This window comes from Scyliorhinus canicula, chromosome 17 (genome assembly GCF_902713615.1).
Source record: "Scyliorhinus canicula chromosome 17, sScyCan1.1, whole genome shotgun sequence".
In the NCBI taxonomy this organism is placed as follows: Eukaryota; Metazoa; Chordata; class Chondrichthyes; order Carcharhiniformes; family Scyliorhinidae; genus Scyliorhinus; species Scyliorhinus canicula.
In genome coordinates, this window is record NC_052162.1 from 17,730,972 (window position 1) to 17,752,807 (window position 21,836).

At 51.7% G+C, this 21,836-nt stretch overlaps 1 protein-coding gene across 6 annotated transcripts in view; it reads right to left on the bottom strand.

The window, feature by feature from the left end:
* Positions 1–21,836, bottom strand: part of LOC119951728 (A-kinase anchor protein 17B-like) — an 84,874-nt gene that overhangs the window by 8,675 nt on the left and 54,363 nt on the right. For all 6 annotated transcript variants that reach the window (XM_038775029.1, XM_038775027.1, XM_038775030.1 and 3 more), the window contains one exon: positions 12,748–12,985. In XM_038775029.1, coding sequence (XP_038630957.1) covers positions 12,748–12,985 — 238 coding nt within the window. The remainder of the gene's footprint in view (positions 1–12,747; positions 12,986–21,836) is intronic.

The window sequence follows — 21,836 nt, forward strand, 5'->3', positions numbered from 1 at the left end:
ACAGAGATATGGTGGCAGGGTGTCCACGGCTGGGACTTGAATATTAAAGGGCATTTGATGTTTCAAGAAGATAGGGAGGTAGGAAAGGGTGGTGGGGTAACTGTTAATTTAGGATGTCATTTGTACAGGAGTGAGAGAGGACAAAGGTAAGATTTACAATCCATTTGGGTAGAGATAAGGAATAGGAAAAGTAAGAGGTCACATGTGGGAGCAGTCTCTCGGCCCCCTAACAGTAGTGACGCAGTGGGGCAGGACATGCAGCAAGAAATAAATGGACCCTGTAAGAAAAGTACAGCTATAATCACGGGTGACTTCGCGTAGAGTAGGCAAATCAGATCGGCAACAGTAGCCTGAAACAGGAGTTAATGGAGAGTATTTTACTATTTCTTATGGCAGCAGGCTGTTCTGGACCTGGTAACGAGTAATGAGATAGGATAAATTAGTAACCTTTTGGTAAAGGAGCCTCTACGTTACACTGATTATAATATGATAGAATTTCACGTTCTGTTTGAAGGGGAGAAGTGTGAGTCTAGGACTAGTGTTTTAAACATGAATGATGGTATGAAAGCAGATCTAGAGGTGCAGTGGAAGTCTTTTAAGGAAATATTTAATAACCCTCAACAAGGATTTATCCCATTGAGAAAGAAAAACTCTTTGAGAAGGATGTATTATCCGTGGCTGAATAAGGAACACAGTGGGCAGCACGGTGGCACAGCAGTTTGCACTGTTGCTTCACAGCTCCAGGCTCCCAGGTTCGATTCCAGCTTGGGTCACTGTCTGTATGGAGTCTGCACGTTCTCCCCGTGTCTGTGTGGGTTTCCTCCGGGTGCTCCGGTTTCCTCCCACAAGTCCCGAAGGACGTGCTTGTTGGGTGAATTGGACATTCTGAATTCTACCTCTGTGCACCCGAACAGACGCCGGAGTGTGGCGACTAGGGGATTTTCACAGTAACTTCATTGCAGTGTTAATGTGAGCCTAATTGTGACAATAAAGATTATTATTAGGAAGTTAAGGATTGTATCAAATTGAAAAAAACACTAAAAATCTGCAAGGATTCATGGTAGATCAGAAGATTGATCAGCTTTTAATAATAATAGCAAATAATAACTAAAAAACGAAAGAGGGAGAAAGTAGAGTATGAGAGAAAGCTAGCTACCTGTAGTAATATAAGACCAGATAGTAAGCCTTTCTACAATTACTTAAATAGGAAAATAGCAACTAAAGTTACTGTTGGTCATCTCGAGGGTAAGTTTGGAAAACAAGGACACAGAAGAGGCATTGATCAGATATCTTGTGTCTGTCTTCACTGTGACAGACTTGAAAAATTTCCCAAAGATAGTTAAAATTCAAGAGGTGAAAGGGAGGGAGGAACTTTAAGCAATCACCATCACCAGAGAAAAAGTTCAAGGAAAACAATTAGACCTAAAGGCAAACAAGGCCCCAGAACAGGATGCCCTGCACTCGAGTGACTGCACAGATAGTAAATGCATTGGTTGTGATCTTCAAAAATTTCTTGGGATCCTGGAAAATAGGCAATATTCCATTATTCCATTATTCAAGGAAGGAGGGAGGCAGAATAATAATAATCTTTATTGTCACAGGTAGGCTTACATTAACACTGCAATTAAGTTATTGTGAAAATCCCCTAGTCACCATATTTCGGCGCCTGTTTGGGTAAACAGAGGGTGAACTCAGAATATCCAATTCACCTAAAAGCACGTATTTCGGTCTTTTGGGAAGAAACCGGAGCACCCGGAGGAGACCCACACAGACACAGGCAGAGCATGAAGAACTTTGTGCCAAACTTTTATCCATTTACCCTGACGGGGCCTAACATGGCTTGGTGCCAACGTGTGCTTTATAATGCCTTGCAATGCTTTATTTCATTATACTAAAGGTGCTATACAAAAGACAAGTTACTGAATGTCGCTGCTTTGAAACTCACTCAGCTAACTGACCTCAAAAGGTTCTGATCTGCAGCTTCAATGCTCCACCTAGTGGCTCAATTAGAATTAGAATTAGAACAGTACAGCACAGAACAGGCCCTTCGGCCCTCGATGTTGTGCCGAGCAATGATCACCCTACTCAACCCCACGTATCCACCCTTTACCCGTAACCCAACAACCCCCCCCCCTTAACCTTACTTTTAAGGACACTACGGGCAATTTAGCATGGCCAATCCACCTAACCAGCACATCTTTGGACTGTGGGAGGAAACCGGAGCACCCGGAGGAAACCCACGCACACACGGGGAGGACGTGCAGACTCCGCACAGACAGTGACCCAGCCGGGAACCGAACCTGGGACCCTGGAGCTGTGAAGCATTTATGCTAACCACCATGCTACCGTGCTGCCCAATTAAGAATTGATCATCTGAAATGAACCTAAATCGACAATGTCTGGAAATATATTTGGGGGTAAAATGTGTCCTGGTAGCAAACATTGATAGTACCTACACATTCTCTGAGGTCTTTTTCACCTGATTGAATCGAATGGGCTATTTGTTTGAAACCCTGCCAGAGAGAGTTTAATAGAATCATAGAATACACTTTACCAGTGTAAAAGGGGGCCACTTCGCCCATCGGGTCTGTACTGACCCTCTGAAAGAGCGGCCTGCCTAGGCCCATGTTCCCGCCCTAACCCAGTAACCCCACCTAACCCTTTGGCCACTAGGGGAAAATTTTCATGGCCAATCCACTGAACTGCACATCTTTGGACTGTGGGAGGAAACCGGAGCACCCGGAGGAAACCCACGCAGACACAGGAAGAACGTGCAAACTCGGCACAGTCACCCAAGGCCGGAATTGAACCTGGGTCCCTGCCACTATGAGGCTTCAGTGCTAACCGCTGTGCCATCGTGCCGCCTCTGTTATATATCTGTTATGTTTGGATAGTGTCCTAACAATAATTTTTATTTTTAAAAATAATTTTTATTGAAATTTTTACAAAATACAAAATATAAACATCTGAACTCTATTAACAACCACCCGCGGTAACACCCCATAAACAATGCCCCCCCCAGCTTCAAGAGCAACTTTAAACAAAAGGAAAGAACAAAAACAAAAACAAAAAAAAACAAAAGAGCACCCAGACAACGAAAGGGAAAGAGATATCACCCCCCACAAACCCATGTGCACAGTTCTCCCCCCCCCCAATCCTTACCCCCCCCCCCCCCTCCCCCCCTCCCGGGTTGCTGCTGCTATCGGCCTATTTCCCTACCGTTCCGCCAGGAAGTCCAGAAAAGGCTGCCACCGCCTGAAAAACCCTTGTACTGATCCCCTCAGGGCAAATTTCACCCTCTCCAATTTAATGAACCCCGCCATATCCGAGATCCAGGCCTCCACGCTTGGGGGCCTCGCATCCTTCCATTGGGGCAAGATCCTCCGCCGGGCTACTAGGGACGCAAAGGCCAGGACCCCGGCCTCTATCACCTCCTGCACTCCCGGCTCCACTGCAACCCCAAAAATTGCGAGTCCCCAGCCTGGCTCGACCCTGGATCCTACCACCCTCGACACCGTCCTTGCTACCCCCTTCCAAAACTCCCCCAACACTGGGCACGCCCAAAACATATGGGCGTGGTTCGCTGGCTCCCCGAGCACCTAGCACACCTGTCCTCTCCCCGAAAAACCTGCTCATCCTCGACCCAGTCATGTGGGCCCTATGCAGCACCTTGAACTGTATGAGGCTAAGCCTCGCACAGGAAGACGAGGAATTCACCCTCTCCAGGGCATCCGCCCACGTCCCCTCCTCAATCTCCTCACCCAGCTCCTCTTCCCATTTACCCTTCAGTTCCTCCACCGAGGCCTCGTCTACCTCCTGCATTACCCGGTATAAGTCCGAAATCCTCCCTCCTCCGACCCACACTCCCGAGAGCACCCTGTTCCGTACCCCACGTGGGGGCAGCAGAGGGAACTCCTCCACCTGCTGCCTGGCAAACGCCCTAACCTGCATGTACCGAAACATGTTCCCCGGGGGGAGCCCAAACTTCCCCTCTAACTCCCCCAAGCTCGCAAACCTCCCCTCCACAAACAGGTCCCTCAACCTCCTAACCCCTGCCCTGTGCCAGCCCAGAAATCCGCCATCAATGCTCCCTGGGACAAACCGATGGTTCCCCCGTATCCGGGCCTCCATCGAGCCCCCCATTTCTCCCCTGTGCCGTCTCCATTGCCCCCAATTTTGAGGGTAGCCGCCACCACCGGGCTCGTGGTATACCTCGTTGGAGGGAGCGGCAACGGCGCCTTTACTAGCGCTTCCAAGCTCGTGCCCACACAAGACGCCGCCTCCATCCTCTTCCATGCTGCCCCTTCCTCGTCCATTACCCACTTACGCACCACCGCTGCATTGGCAGCCCAATAGTACCCACAGAGGTTGGGCAACGCCATCCCCCCCCCTATCCCTGCCTCGTTCCAGGAGCACTCTTCGAACCCTCGGAGTCCCATGCGCCCACACAAATCCCGTGATACTCCTGTTGACCCTCCTAAAAAAGGCCTTCGGGATAAGGATGGGGAGGCACTGGAACAGGAACAAAAACCTCGGGAGCACCGTCATCTTAACGGACTGCACCCTCCCCGCCAGTGACAGCGGTAACATATCCCACCTCTTAAACTCCTCCTCCATATGCTCCACCAACCTTGTGAGGTGAGCTTGTGCAGGGCCCCCAGCTCCCAGCCACCTGGACCCCTAGGTACCTGAAGATCTTCCCAGCCTGCTTCAATGGGAGCCTACCAATCCCCTCCTCTTGATCCCCCGGATGCACCACAAACACCTCACTCTTGCCCAGGTTCAACTTATACCCCGAGAAACCCCCGAATTCCCTAAGAATCCTCATCATCTCCGGCATCCCCCCCACCGGGTCCGCCACATACAGCAACAGGTCGTCCGCGTACAGCGACACTCGATGCTCCTCCCCACCCCGCACCAGGCCCCTCCAGTTCCCTGACTCCCTCAATGCCATGGCCATGGGGCTCAATCGCCAATGCGAAGAGCAAGGGGGACAGGGGGCACCCCTGCCTCGTCCCCCGGTACAGCCGAAAGTACTCCGACCTCCTCCTATTTGTGGCTACACTCGCCATTGGGGCCTCGTAGAACAGCCTCACCCACCGGATAAACCCCTCCCCAAACCCAAACCTCTCCAACACCTCCCACAAATACCCCCACTCAACCCTATCGAAGGCCTTCTCCGCATCTAATGCCACCACTATCTCTGCCTCCCCTTCCACAGCCGGCATCATAATGACATTGAGGAGCCTTCGAACGTTTGTGTGTGTCCTAACAATAATGAGGATCATTCCGAAACATTATAGTATGGGATGTGTGGCATGTGATTTGTTACTCTCCCCTTTCAGTTGGGAAGGAAGGAGTTGCAGCACGGTAGCATAGTGGTTAGCACTGTGGCTTCACAGCGCCAGGGTCCCAGGTTCGAATCCCGGCTTGGGTCACTGTCTGTGCGGAGTCTGCACATTCTCCCCGTGTCTGCGTGGGTTCCCTCCAGGTGATCCGGTTGCCTCCCACAAATCCCGAAAGGCGTGCTGTTAGGTGAATTGGACATTCTGAATTCTCCCTCTGTGTACCCGAACAGGCGCCGGAATGTGGCGACTTGGGGATTTTCACAGTCACTTCATTGCAATGTTAATGTAAACCTACTTGTGACAATAAAGATTATTATTATTTGCCATGGGAGCACAGAAACTAATTTGTGCACAGCAGGGTGTTTGCTACACATAGCAAGTAGCCAGGTAATCCCCATTTCGGCGATGATGTGAGTGAAGGATTCTTGAAACTTGGACAGTGTGGGATCTTGGGCAGGGAACAAAGGTTTTCATATGTAGCTGACTTGCTCCACCTAGTGGCCCAGTTAAGAATTGATTAGATAAATAAAACTTTCTCAGCAAGACTGAGTCAACTTGAGTGAGGAAAGGGTTGAGACAATAGGTCCAGATCCTCCCGTCTCCACGGTACCTGGAGGATATGCCACGGGATCTCTCGGAAGTCCTCATGCAAGATTTCCCGGGAAGTTTAAAACTCTGATGGTCAATTCCTGTATTCCCCGGACCCTTTGAAAAAGTCTCCAACTCTTTCCAACTTACTTACCTGGATGGTTACCCAGGAAGCGATAGAAAAATCGTAGTCTAACATCTAGGTAACCATTCAGGTGACATCTCAATCACCCACACTGTCTTCCCCCCTGACCCAACGGGACTGGCTCCCACCCCCTAATCCTCCCCTGCAACCGACCCAACATGACTGGTACGCAATCTGATGACTCCCTCCAGACCCAACTCCCCACCCCTGATGTGACTAGCTCCCACCCCCAACCTGACTAGTTTCCACTCTGACTGCCCCCTGACCTGCCTACATATTCACCCACCTGCCACCTACTCACCTCACCCTACTCTCACCCACTCCCCTTCCCCAAACAATTCCCTCCCCCACCCTATCCTACATTTGCCTTCTCTCTCTGTAGCTTTTCAGGCAAACTATTTACTACCTGGAATACGGCTGTTATTGCCAGAAAAGGGAGCGTGTCTTCGCTGCGGATTCTCTCCTCTGCTCCCTCTAACGTCTGCTGCCCTGAGTCAGTTTGGAAGGATCCTCCATCTGAACATTGCTCAGGAAAGTCGGAGGAAGGTAAGCTTCTATTTTTCTGTCTGTTGCAGGTCGGAAATAAGGATTCTGATCTCGATGGGAATATTTGGGCCTTAATTCCGGCACTCTGCCGGCAAATTCACTGTCTACATGTGCGGGGGTAGTTCCCTGCCTGCTGGCTCCGCCGAGTAGGCGGAGTATGAATATGTGTGCTCCCCGTACAGCAGCCATTTCGCCAGCTGCTATAGGAGGCCACACATCTTAGTGTATTAAAGCCTCGATTGCATCCAACTCTTGTCTTTGTGTAATTGATCGTGCATCAATTTAATACACTAAAGTTTTCAGAAGATGGACCTCCGCATCAAGCCGGATCGCCTGCAGCTGGATCCCCAATCAAGCAACGTCAAAAAGGACTTTGAACATTGGCTAGCCTGATTCGAAGCTTACATTGGGTCTGCTCCAGACCCTATTCCGGAAGCTCAGAAGATTCAGATCCTCTACATGCGGCTGAGCTCCAACGTCTTTCCGCTTATCCAGGACGCGCTGACCTACGACAACGCCATGGCGCTACTGAAAAAAAACTACGCTCAGCGGACTAACATGTTTTACGCCAGACACATCCTCTCCACTCGTAGTCAACTCCCTGGTGAGTCAGTAGAAGATTTCTGGCGTGCTCTAATCCCCCTAGTCAGAGACTGTGACTGTCAGGCCGTCACGGCCACGGAACACTCAAACTTGCTTATGAGGGATGCTTTTGTTACGAGGATAAGGTCAGATTACATCCGCCAGCACCTTTTAGAAGGAGCCATGCTTGACCTCATGGCAACCAAAAAGCTTGCACTTCCTCACTGACGATCGCCTCAGCGCAACATCCAGGCCGACACGCCCGGCCGAGCGGCCCCCTCCTAAGCATCGTGGACTCCGCAAACGGCCGCCCCATCGGGGACCCCACTCAGCCAACCCCACGCCTGTGCCACGCGCCAACCAGCCAACCCCGGGGGCCCCAGATGTTACTTCTGTGGGCAGCCAAAACACCCCCGACAATGCTGCCCGGCCCCGAGCACCCTTTGTAAGGCCTGCAGCAAGAAGGGGCACTTCGCTGCGGTGTGCCAGACCCGCTCAGTCGCCGCTATTGTTCTGACCCCCACCCCCCCATCGTACGGCCAGTGGGCGCCGCCATCTTCCCCTCCACAGGCCACGTGCAGCCCGTGGGTGCTGCCACCATTTTCAACCCCCACTATGTGCGGCCCGTGGGCGCCGCCATCTTGTCTCCCCCAGGCACCCCATCGTCTGCCACCATGGACGACCAGCCGCGTCTCGCCTCGATCACGATTGACCAGTCCCGCCCACACAACCTAGCAACCGCCTCTCCAAACGTGAAAATCGATGGGCACGAGATCTCCTGTCTGCTGGACTCCGGGAGCTTCATACATCCTGATACAGTAAGGCGCTGCTCCCCAGGGTACACCCCACCAATCAGAGAATCTCCCTGGCCTCCGGGTCCCACTCCGTGGCGATCCGGGGGTACTGCATAGCCACTCTCACTGTCTAGGGCGTGGAGTTCAGCGGCATCCACCTCTACATCCTCCCTAACCTCTGCGCTGCCCTACTACTCGGCCTGGACTTCCAGTGCAACCTCCAGAGCCTAACCCTGAAATTCGGCGGGCCCCTACCACCCCTTACTGTGTGCGGCCTCGCGAGCCCTAAAGGTCGACCCACCTTCCCTAGTTGCAAACTTAACCCCAGGTTGCAAACCTGTCGCCACCAGGAGCAGACGGTACAGCACCCAGGATAGGACCTTCATCAGGTCCGAAGTCCAGCGACTGCTTCGGGAAGGCATTATCGAGGCCAGCAACAGCCCCTGGAGAGCCCAAGTGGTGGGGGTGAAAACTGGGGAGAAACACAGAATGGTCGTGGAGTACAGTCAGACCATCAATCGGTACACGCAGCTCGACACGCACCCCCTCCCACGTATATCTGATATGGTCAATCAGATTGCACAGTACCGGGTCTTCTCAACTGTGGACCTAAAGTCCGCCTACCACCAGCTCCCCATCCGTAAGGCGGACCGCCCATACACTGCCTTAGAAACAGATGGCTGCCTTTACCACTTTCTCAGGGTTCCCTTTGGCGTCACCAACAGGGTCTCGGTTTTCCAACAGGAAATGGACCAAATGGTTGACCGGTACGGACTGCGGGCCACCTTCCCGTACCTCGACAATGTCACCATCTGCGGCCACGATCAGCAGGACCATGATGCCAACCGTGCCAAATTTCTCCACACCGCCACTCTCCTCAACCTAACTTACAACAAGGAGAAGTGCGTGTTCAGCACGAACCGCTTAGCCATCCTCGGCTATGTGGTCTAGAATGGAGTTCTGGGGCCCGATCCAGACCGCATGCGCCGCCGCATGGAACTCCCCCTCCCCCAGGCCCTCAAACGTTGCCTGGGGTTCTTTTCTTTCTACGCCCAGTGGGTCCCAAATTATGCAGACAAAGCCCACCAATCATTCAATCCATTCTGTTTCCCCTGACGGCCGAGGCTCACCAGGCCTTCAACCGTATTAAGGCCGACATCGCCAAGGCCGCGATGCACGCAGTCGACGAGACGTTACCATTTCAAGTCGAGAGCGACGCATCAGTCGTCGCTCTGGCCGCCACCCTCAACCAGGCAGGCAGGCCCGTGGCATTCTTGTCACGAACCCTTCATGCCTCCGAAATTCGGCACTCCTCCGTTGAAAAAGAGGCCCAAGCCATCATTGAAGCTGTGCGGCATTGGAGGCATTACCTGGCCAGCAGGAGATTCACTCTCCTCACTGACCAATGGTTGGCAGCCTTCATGTTTAACAACACTGATGTGACCATCAAGTCACTCGAGACACAATAGGAAACGGAGGGAAACGGTGTCCTGACGGCCGTCGTGGTGTTCTATAAAGGCGTAGTGTGGGTTCGAGTGTAGCAGTAGTACCCTTTCTACTAGTAGGTCCGTTTTATGTGTCCGGATGTGGTTCCGGTGGAGAACCGGGCCCGGTGTCCTCAACCAAGATGGGAGCGAAACCCCCGTGGTAGTGCCCTAGGTCTGGATGCACAAAGCTCTCGGTGCACCCGGAGTCGAAGAGGCATGGTGTCTTGTATCCGTTGACCTGAACAGACATCATCGAGCTCCTGAGGTGCTTTGGACGCGACTCGTCCAAAGTGACTGCGTTGAGTTGCGGGTAGTCGGTGGCTCGATCAGCGGTGCTGGAGTGGCCCCGTGATGACTGTCCGCGGAGGTCATAGTCGTCGAGGTGAACATCGGGTGATGGCCATGATGGCGGACCCATTGATCGCACGTGGCGGGCGGCGAGGAAGATGGCGCCCAAGATGGCGGCCCCCATGACTCGCACATGTCGGGCGGAGGCGGCAGACACGCTGCAACATTACGGGGTCTGCGGGGCTGCGTGTTGGGAGCGATTGCTGTGGACCACGGGGGAGTTAGAGGGTTTCGATTTCGACAGGCATACTCTAGCATAATGTCCTTTTCGACCGCAGCTGCTGCAGGTCGCGTTGCGGGCCGGGCAGTGCTGCTGTGGGTGTTGGGGCTGACCGCAAAAATGGCACGCTGGCGCTCGATAGTGGGTGGGTGGCCGCGTGACGCAGGCCTGGGGCAGTTGCTGGTCGGGGGTCCACGATGGTCTGCGGGGAATGAGTTAAGACTTTGAAACGCGACTTCCACTGAGATTGCTAGCGCTACCGTGTCCTCCACGTTCTGGGCCCCTTTCTCGAGGAGGCGTTGGCGCACATAATTAGACCGGATCCCTGCAACGTACACATCACGGACAGCGAGTTCCATATGCTGGGAGGCAGTTACAGCCTGAAAGTTACATTCCCGTGCAAGGGCTTTTAGATCGCGCAGGTAGTCCTCTAGCGACTCTGCGGGGCACTAGCGGCGGGTAGCAAAAATATGCCACGCGTAGACTTCTTTTACAGACCGCACGTACAGTCGGTTGAGCATAGCGAGGGCCTTGGAGTACGAGTCGGTACAGTTGAGTTGTGTAGAGATGCGATGCCTCACCCGTGCGTGCAGCAGACGGAGTTTCTGCTCATCTGTAGTAGCGGAGGTAGTCGATGCAGCCAGGTAGGCCTTGAAGTACGAAGCCAGTGTAGAAAGATTTCCTTCACTTCTGCAGCCTGTGGGTCGAGTTCTAGTCGATCAGGTTTGAGGGCTGATTCCATAGTGGTTTTCTTAAGTCTATTAAATTGATGTGACCATCAAATCACTCGAGACACGATGGGAAGTAAACTGTGGCTTTAATAGACTTACAACTGAGCCTGCCTGCGACCAGAAGAACTGAGGGCAGACTCACAAGGCTGCAGCACTTTATACTGCCGGTAGTGGGTGGGGCCATGGGCGGAGCCAAGGGTGAAGCCCTGTACAAGCTCCTCGTCTCCCCCTGTGGGCAGAGCTGCGCAATGGCTCACAGACAGAGCCCACAAGGACACAATGCTGTACAGTGTGAATTACGCAATGTACATTCACCACAAACACACAGCGGGGCAAGATCGAAAATGATGAAATCTTGAGGTGGAGGATCGAGCTCTCCACCTACAACTACGAGATTTTGTATCGCCCCGGTAAGCTCGACGTGCCCCCCCCCAATGCCCTACCCCGAGGTACATGTGCCAGCGCACAGGTGGACCGACTCCGGATTCTGCACGACAACCTTTGTCACCCGGGAGTCACACGTTTGTACCGCTTCATCAAGGCCCGCAACCTACCCTACTCCGTCGAGGAAATATGGACAATCACCAGAGACTGCCAGGTCTGCGCGGAGTGTAAACCGCACTTCTACTGGCCGGACCGTACGCGCCTGGTGAAGGCCTCCCGCCCCTTTGAGCGCCTCAGCGTGAACTTCAAAGGGCCCCTCCCCTCCACCGACACCACAAGGCAGACCCGTTGGTGGAGAGGGTGCAGTTGCTCCATGTAAACCCCCAGTATGCCTACGTGGCGTACGCCGACGGCCACCAGGATACTGTCTCCCTCAGGGACCTGGCACCAGCAGGTTCCACACACACACACACCCCTCCGGCCCAGCACCACCCTCCCCTTCCCCGGCGCACCCAGCCGCAGCTCCCGCCCCAGGACAATCCGTCCTCCCCCTGCCCACGCCCGAGGATGACGAGGATTTCGGCACGCTCCCAGAGTCACCGAGGACCAGACCATCACCGGAATCACCATCACCACTGCGGCGCTCCCAGCGGCATTTCAAGGCTCCGGACCGACTGAACCTGTAACTTGATCGGGAGTCTTGAAACATCATCCTTCTGTATAATTCTCCTCCACCCCGCTGGACTCAATTTTAACAGGGGGTGAATGTGGTAGTCACCACTGATGTATATATTAAGTGATTTGTGGTAAGGCCCTGTATTACAGGTATGGGGGTAGTTCCCTGCCTGCTGGCTCCGCCCAGTAGGCAGAGTATAAATATGTGTGCTCCCAGTACAGCAGCCACTTCGCCAGCTGCTGCAAGAGGCCACGAATCTCAGTGTATTAAAGCCTCGATTGCATCCAACTCTTGTCTTTGTGTAATTGATCGTGCATCCCCCTGCCGTGCGTTTTCCGGCGGCGGAGGTTAGATTCAATGGGAAATTCCGTTGACTGTGACGGAGCAAAAGATCCTGCCAACTGCGGGCTGACTCTTGCCGCCGAGAACTCACCGTGGGGAAGGTGGAAAATCCCCCGCCCCCCCGACAGCCTTTAATGATGTCAAGCCGCATGAGGAGGTAGAATCAAGGTAGAGAGGCAGGGAGGTGACCGGAGAGTATCTGAGAGCTTAAAGCCAAGGTAACTGAAGACATGGTAACCAATGGTTTAAAAAAAATCAGGTGTTTACAAGAGGCCAGGATTAGATGGGCACAGATATCTTCAGACAATTGTAGCGCTGCGGGGGGAGGGGGGGGTTTAAAAGGTTGGGGAAGGGGTCGGCCATAAGGGGATTTGAAAACAAGGATGTGAATTTAAAAATGAAGCCATTGCTTGACCAGCAGCCAAGTGACGAAACGGTAACCCCGCAGAGGTCAGTGTCCGTTTCCGGAGAATGACAATGCCAGGAGGGGAGAAATGAGAGGTTGGCACAGGAAGGCAAGGGTGATTGAGAAATTCACTCAAAACCAGATACTTACTTTTGCACTGTGTAAGAGCTCCGTGAGAAGCCTGTACGAGTCCAGCTTTCTCTGTGCTAGCACCAGTTTCCTGTCCTCCCATGCAGTCGCCTCCTTCTGCTCCTTTTCATTCCCCAGTTTTATCTTCCACTGTTTGCGCAGGTGGCGTCTCTCCTCCCGCTCTTTCTGCCTATGTTCCCTCCTCCTGAGCTTCTCTTTCCGTCTCCTCTCTCTTTCCCGCTCGTCTTCCCTACGTTTCCTGAAGGCAACAGTCCAGAAAGTCAACGCGCGTTCACACAGAACCAACCTGGGCATTTTGAGTTTCTACAATGATTATTTAAATATTAGGTTGAAATTCATAAAAGAGAATTTGGAGGCAGTTTCGCCAACACTGCGGGTTGGGGGCAGGGTCAAGGGAAATGCCGATTCGGGGGAACCACAGATTTGAGCCAGGGAGGTGGGATGGAAATTTTCAGAAATGGGAGGAGAAGGGGATTAAGACACTAAAGGATTTGTTTCTTAGGGTTTGGTTTTCAGGATTGAAGGAGCTGGAAGCGAAGTATGGGCTGGAGCAGGGGTAAATGTTTAGATACATGCAGGTTTGAGATTTTGCCAGAAAGGAGATACAGAGCTTCCCGGAGGAACTGGCCTCCACATTGCTGGAGGAGGCGCTGTCGACAGGGGGACTGGAGAAGGGGGTACTGTCGACGGTTTACGGAGCTAATTTGGAAGAGGAGAGGGCACCACTGGAAGGGATCAAAGCAAAGTGGGAGGAAGAGTTGGGAGAGAATATGGATGAGGGGTTCTGGTGTGAGGTGCTCCGGAGAGTGAATGCCTCCACCTCGTGCGTGAGGTTGGGGCTGACACAGCTGAAGGTGGTATACAGAGCACACCTTACGATGGCGAGGATGAGCCGATTCTTTGAAGGGTAGAAGATGTATGTGAACGTTGCAGGGGGGAGGGGGGGGGGGGGGGGGGGCGCTAATCACGTTCATATGTTTTGGTCCTGTCCAAAGATTTTTATTTATTTATTTTTTTAAATTTAGATTACCCAATTATTTTTTCCAATTAAGGGGCAATTTAGCGTGGCCAATCCACCTACTCTGCACATTTTTGGGTTGTGGGGGCGAAACCCACGCAGACACGGGGAGAATGTGCAAACTCCACACGGACAGTGACCCAGAGCCGGGATCGAACCTGGGACCTCAGCGTCGTGAGGCTGTTGTGCTAACCACTAGGCCACCGTGCTGCCCGGTCCTGTCCAAAGATACAGGATTACTGGAAGGAGGTGTTTAGGGTAATTTCTAAAGTGGTGCACGTGAAACTGGACCCGGGCCCCCGGGAGGCCATATTCGGGGTGTCAGACCAGCCGGGGTTGGAAACGGGTGCAGAGGCAGATATCGTAGCCTTCGCCTCGTTGATCGCCCGAAGGTGGATCCTGATGGGATGGAGATTAACCTCTCCACCCTGTGCCCTGGCGTGGCGGGGGGACCTGTTGGAATTCTTGACTCTTGAGAAGGTTAAGTTTGAACTGAGGGGAAGGATAGAGGGGTTCTACAATTCATGGGCATTATTCATTATGCACTTTCAAGAACTGGATAACATCGAACATTGGTTGCAGGGGGGGTTGGAAGGGTTGGGGGGAGGGGGTGGAAGGGTTGGGGGGAGGGGGGTGGTGTGTGTTAATGGTGGCTATAGGTGATTCCTGATTCCTTTTTGTCATTTGTTTGTGTGAATATGCGGGCAAATGTTTGGGGTTTGGAGGGAGGATGGGATAGTTGTTATTGATAGGGGGATTGACATATTTGCTACTGATTATTGTTTATTGTTGGTGGGTGCAAATTTGGGAGAAAATGTGAAAAAGGAGGAAAATAAAGAAATATATTTTTAAAAATTCATAAAAGAGAGTTCCCCCTCAATGAAGAGTTATCTTCAAATACCTTGTGAACACAATTGTACATGTCAGCTAACATAGCAACCACATTTATCTTGTATGAAAAAGAATTACATTACAGGCTGGTGTATTCTGCTCTTTAAAATTAAGTTGACAGAATTAAGAAAATCCAGGAAATTCAGCACGGTTCTGTTTTAAGCAGACAAGTGCAAGATCGGAGGACACAGTACATCATACAGAGTTATGGTGGCGAATGTTACTGTAAATAATGTTCAAGACTCTCTTTAAAATCTACCACTTTGACTGGGCCTTTGGTTGCTCTTCCTCATGACTCCTTCTTTGACTTAAGTCCATTTTTGGCCTATTACACCGCGACAAAGTGCCTCCTTGGGACATTTGCCTGTGCTAAAGGCATTCTATAAGTGCAGCATAGTGTTACAGCGGGGTCACCTTGTGGCCCAGTGGGTACTATCCCTACCTCTGTGCCAGAAGCTCCGGCTTCAAGTCCAATGCCAGGATTTGTTGGCCACAGAAGGAGCGTTTGTAATATGGTTCAACGGATTGATAATCAGCTTGGGGATTCTCCTACCACTATTCCCCAAAAAGGGAAAAAAGTGCGTTTGTGAGGATACGCTGAAAAGGAAATGTAGCAGTGGAAGTGAATGATGTGTGACCTTGTCATAGAGAGTCAGAGGTTTTACAGCATGGGAAGAAGCCCTTCAGCCCATCGTATGTATATGTGCCGGCCAGCAAACATCTACTCTCGTCCCATTTTCCACTTGGTCTGTAACCTTGCGTGCTCTGGCATTTCAGATGCTTATCTAAATCCTTGTTAAATGTTGCGAGGGTTCCCGCCTGTACCATTTTCAGGCAGTGAGTTCCAGATTCCTACTAGCCTCTGGGTGATATGGTTTTTCTACAAATCCCCTCTAACTTTCATACCCTCCGCTGCCCCCTCCGCTAAAGGGAAAAGTTCCTTCCTATCCATAGAATTTAAAGTGCAGAAGGAGGCCATTCGGCCCATTGAATCTGCACCTGCTCCTGGAAGGAGAACCCTACCCAAGGTCAACACCTCCACCCTATCCCCATGCCCAGTAACCCCACCCAACACTAAGGGCAATTTTAGACACTAAGGGCCAATCCACCTAACCTGCACATCTTTGGACTGTGGGAGGAAACCGGAGCATCTGGAGGAAACCCACGCACACACGGGGAGGATGTGCAGACTCCGCACAGACAGTGACCCAAGCCAGAATTGAACCTGGGACCCTGAAGTTATGAAGCAATTGTGCTATCCACAATGCTACCGTGCTGCCCCACCACATCTGTGCCCATTACACCTCAATCGGGTCCTTCCTCCCTCAGTCTTCTCTGCCCCCAGGAAAACAACCCCACCTTATCCAATCTGTCTGATCCCAGGCAACATCCTTGTGAATCTCCTCTGCACCCTCTCTAGTGCCATCACTTCCTTTCTATAGCATGGCGACCAGAACTGCACACAGTTGTGGCATAGCCAATGCTTCATTCAGCTCCATCATAACCTATTGGCAGGCTGCCAGGAAGGAGGATCCCGTTGCCGGGGGGGGGGGGGGGGGGGGGGGGGGGGGGGGGGTGCCGCCACACCAGAAAACGTGTGCGGAAGGACCGAGAATCCCGCCCATATCTCCCTTGACAAACCATGCTGACTATCCTCGATTTATCCTTACCTTCCCACGTGGAGATTAATTCTGTACCTCAGAATGTTTTCCAATAGTTTCCCTACCACTGCAGTTACACTCACTGGCCTGTAATTTTGTGGTTTGGCCCGACCGCCCTTCTTGAATAATGGTGCCACATATAGCTATCCCCCAGTCCTCTGGCACCTCGGCCAGAGAGGATTTGAACATTGTCGGAGCCTCTACAATCTCCTCCCTTTCCTTCCACAGCAGCCTGGGATACATCTCATCTGGGCCTGGAGATTAATTCAGTTCTTAAACCCACTAAAAACTCACCCCTCTCAATGTTACTTTGTGTGGCATACCCCCACCCCCCCCCCCCCCCCCCCCCCCCCCCCCCCCCCCCCCCCTCCCCCCCTTGCCGGCAGCAGGATCCTCGTCCCGGCTGCCTGCCAATAGGCTATGATGAAGCTGTATGAAGCACCGGTTATGCCTCAATTGTGTGCATAGTGGTAGAAGGATTCCCGAGCTGATTAGTCCCCCTCCGTGATTTCTACACCTCGATCATCCTTCTCCATCGTGAACACAGATGCAAAGTACTCATTTAAGACCTCACCTACATCATCCGGCTCCACAAACAGATTGCCATGTTGGTCCGTAGTTGGCCATACCCTTAACATGCTTTCAGGGCAGCATGGTAGCACAGTGGGTAGCACTGTGGTTTCACAGTGCCAGGGTCCCAGGTTCGATTCCCGGCTTGGGTCACTGTCTGTGTGGAGTCAGCACGTTCTCCCCGTGTCTGTGTGGGTTTCCACTGGGCGTTCCGGTTTCCTCCCACAAGTCCAGAAAGACGTGCTTGTTAGGTGAATTGGACATTCTGAATTCTCCCTCTGTGTACCCGAACAGGCGCCGGAGTGTGGCGACCATGGGCTTTTCACAGTAACTTCATTGCAGTGTTAATGTAAGCCTACAATAATAAAGATTGCAGCAAGACATCCCGGCTCCTGTACTCAAATCTTCTCCATATGAAGGCCAACATATCATTTGCCTTCTTTACCACCTGCTGTACCTGCATGCTTACCTTCATTAACAGGTTTACAAGAACACATAGGTCTGGTTGCACATTCCCCTCTCCTAATTTATGGCTATTCAAATAATAATCTGCTTTCCCGTTTTTGCTACCAAAGTAGATAACCTCACATTTATCCAAATTATACTGCATCTGCCATTCATTTCCCATTCGCTCAAAATTAAACCGAAGCATCTCTTCATCCTCCTCATAGCCCACCTTCCCACCCAACTTTGTGTCATCTGCAAATTTGAAGATCTGGGGCGGGATTCTCCCGCACTTGGCGCGATGACCCGCGCTGCGCTAAGAACGGCTCAAACCATTCCGGCGTCGCGGAATCCTCCACACTTCCGAGGACAAGGCCGACGGCGAGGGGTTGGAACCGCAGCAACCGGCGGCGAAGGACCGCCGTGGTCCCGCGCATGCGCAGAACGGCTGGTGCGTTCCGGCGCATGCGCAGGGTTTTTTTCTCCGCGCCGGCCATGGCAGTGCCCGACAGAGGCCGGCGCGGAAGGAATGGCACAGGCCCACCCGCAGGTCAGTGGGCCCCGATCGCGGGCCAGGCCACCGTGGGAGCCCCCCCCCCCCCCCCCCCCCAGGGCCAGATTCCCCAGCCCCCCGACCCCCCCACCGAGGCCTCCACCAGCCGGCCCCCCAGCCACGTCCCGCCGTGTGGGACCATGTCCATTAAACGCCGGCGGGACTGGCCGAAAACGGGCGGCCGCTCAGCCCATCGGGGCCCGGAGGGGCCGCTGCCAACGGCCCCCGACCGGCGCAGCGTGATCCACGCTCTCCCCCCTATCAAAAACCGCGCCGGAGAATTTGGCAGCCAGCGGCGGGGCGGGATTCACGCCGCCCCGTGGCCATTTTCCGACCTGGCGGGTGGTCAGAGAATCCCGCCCATTACATTTAGTGCCTTCATTTCATCATTAATATATACAGTGAAAGCCCCCGGGGTCCCAGCATTCATCCCTGTGGTCCCCCACTAGTTATTGCCTGGAAAAAGACCCATTTATTCATATTTCCTAGTTTTCTATCCATCTCAATACACTACCTCTAATCCCATGTGCTTTAATTTTACATGCTAATCTCTTATGCGGGACTTTGTTGAAAGCCTTTTGGAAGTCCAAATAAAGTCCAAAGAAAAGGAAATTGGCCACACTTTCTCATTTTAGTTTTGCATTAGACAGGAATAAACAGTTGTTGCAGTTCACCCATGTGCTCCAATGTTTGCCATTGCCTATCTGCCATTTTGCCTCCTATCTGATCAGTCCATTGATAGCTTCAACAGCTTTACCTTCATTGCCCAACCACACCCAAACTTTGTATCGTTTGCAAACTTCTTAATCATATCCCCTACATTCAAGTCCAACAGTTTGATATGTGCCAGAAAAAGCAAGGGACTAAGTCCTGAACCTTGCGGAACCTCACTGGTAATAGCCTTTCAGGCACAAAACCCCCCCCAGCAACCATTATCCTTTCCTTCCAGCCTCTCGAGTCAATTTTGGAGCAAACTTGCCACTTTCACTTGCATCCCGTGGACTTACGCCTCTTCGACATGTAGCTAAAACCAAATCTGATTCTGTCCTCATCTAACATCCACACAAGCATCTATCAGCAACAGCCACTGGAATAGCAATCAGAAGCAAAAGAAACCTTCCCAATTTCCCTTTCTGTCTAATATGTAAATGTGAAATCTAATTCTCGCATTCCCTTTCTGACTCTCTTATTCTTTCAAGGGGTATTGGCGTCACTGGCTAGGCCAGCAATTTTATTCCCCACTCCTAATTGCCCTCGAGAAGGTGGTAGTGAGCCACCTTCTTGAACCGCGGCAGTCCATGTGGTATTGGTATTGTAGAGCTGAACTCGAGGGGAGAGTGATTACCCTTGACATCAAGGCAGCATTTGACGGCATCAAGGGGCCCTTGCTAAGCGGGAGTCAAGGGAATCAGGTGAAAACTCTCCACACTTTGGGGAGTGCTAATTCAGCATAGCCCCGCTCTCTATAACTCAGTGCCCATTAATCCATGTGTTTAGTCACCCAGCAATTGGTGTTTGACTTCATAATTGAATCTATTTATTTGAAATTCCTCAGCTAAATCCTACTTGCCCAGATTTAGCCAACAAATCCTCTAAATTAATTCCCAGGAACGCAGTCAACATTTATTATTTATACAATTATATCCCACACACAAGGAGAAAAACCAAAAAGGATGTTAAAATGGATATCAATTTTTTAGCTATTTGATTTTAGCTTCATGGTCTAAGTACGTTTGTGTGTACTGTAAGCTTTAAGATGTAATTTAGTCCTTCCTCAACCTGTATAGATCATTCTACTGCTCTCTGGCAGTGGAGCAGATTGGAAATAGGCACCCAACTCAAATGCCATCATGGATCATTTACTGACGAATTTTGGAAGTGGCTGATGGCTTCTGCTGACATGAATCCAGAAAACCCGATGGTGATTGTCCTCCGCCAGCTCAAATCGGTTCAGCCGCTGCTTTCTACAACACCTAAACCTTCAGCCCTGCCTCTGGTGTTCGGTTCAACAACAAAAAAAAGTCAACTTAAATAACAAAAGTAAAATTTAGCCTCTCCAACCCAGCAGTTAGGCAAGTTAAACATCAAAGCGCCAAAGTTGGGAGGCACCAGGGCAGAGCGACATTAACCACTGCCAGATCCCGTACGTCCCAGCACCATACCTCACAGGCAGCCGCTCACGAACCACAGGACTATGCACAGGACTAAACCACCGCCTACAGAGCTATTCCGAATACAATGGGCTTCCAACGCTAATTTTTTCTGACTGCATATTGAAAAAGTTAATTTTATAAAAGCAAATTACTGTGGATGCTGGAATCTGAAACGAAAGAGAAAATGCTGAAAAATCTCAGCAGATCTGGCAGCGTCTGCAGGGAGAGAAAAGAGCACATTCCAACCTCTCTCATTCCGAACTTTCTGCTCTTCACTCCGTCAGGTCCAACCCCGACTTTGTCATCAAACCTGCCGACAAAGGGGGTGCTGTTGTCATCTGGCGTATTGACCTCTACCTCGCAGATGCTGAGTGCCTACTCTCAAATACTTCCTCCTACCTTCCCACTGGACCATGACCAGACCACTAAACATTAAGCCATTATCTCCAACACCGTTAGTGACCTCATTTCCTCCGGATGCCTTCCCCCTACGGCTTCCAACCTTATAGTCTCCCAACCCCAGACAGCCCGCTTTTACCTACTTCCCATAATCCACAAAATGGACTGTCCCGCCAGGCCCATTGTGTCAGAATCTCCTGCCCCACCAAACTTATTTCCTCTTATCTTGACTCCATCCTCACTCCTCTGGTCCATTCCCTCCTCACCTACATCCAGGATTTTTCTGATGCCCTGCGACATATTGACAGCTTCCAGTTCGCGGGCCCTAACTGCATTCCATTCACCATGGATGTGCAATCCCTCTACACCTCCATCCCACACCAGGATGGCCTGAGAACTCTTTGCTTCTTTCTCGAAAAGAGGCCCGGACAATTCCCATCCACCACCACTCTCCTCCGTCTGGCTGAACTCGTTCTATCACTCAACAACTTCTCCTTTAACTCATCTCATTTTCTCCAAATCAAAGGTGTAGCAATGGGTACCCGCATGGGTCCTAGCTACGCTTGCCTTTTTAATGGGATATGTGGAACATTCTTTGTTCCAGGCCTAGCCGGATCCTCTCCCACAATTCCTTTACCGGTATATTGATGACTATTTTGGTGCCACTTCATGCTCTCGTCCGGACCTGGAAAAATTCATCAACTTCCCTTCCAATTTCCACCCCTCCATCACTTTCACCTGGTCCATCTCAGACACTTCCCTTCCCTTCCTTGATCTTTCTGTCTCCATTTCCGGCAATAGACTATCTTCTAATAGCCACTACAAGCCCACTAACTCCCACAGCTATCTGGACAACAGCTCTTCGCACCCTACACCCTGTAAAGACTACATCCCTTTCTCTCAACTCCTTCGCCTCCGCCACATTTGTTCCATTGATGCCACTTTCCAAAATGGTGCTTTGAAAATGTGTTCCTTCTTCCTCAACCGTGATTTCCCACCTTCAGTTGTTGACAGGGCCCTCAACAGTGTGCGGTCCATCTCCCGCGCCACTACCCTCGTCCCCTCCACTCCCTCCCAGAACAAGGATAGAGTCCCCCTCGTCCTCACATTTCATCCCACCAGCCTCCGTATGCAAAGCATAATCCTCCGCCATTTTTGCCAACTCCAGCGTGATGCCACCACCAAACACATCTTCCCTTCACTCCCTCTGTCAGCGTTCCGCAGAGACCGTTCCCTCCGAGACAATCTAGTCCACTACTCCACCATACCCAGTACCTCTCCCATCACCCATGGCACCTTCCCATGCAATCGCAGAAGGTGTAACACCTGCCCCTTTACCTCTTCCATGCTTAACATCCGAGGCCCAAAACACACATTCCAGGTTAAGCAGCGTTTCACTT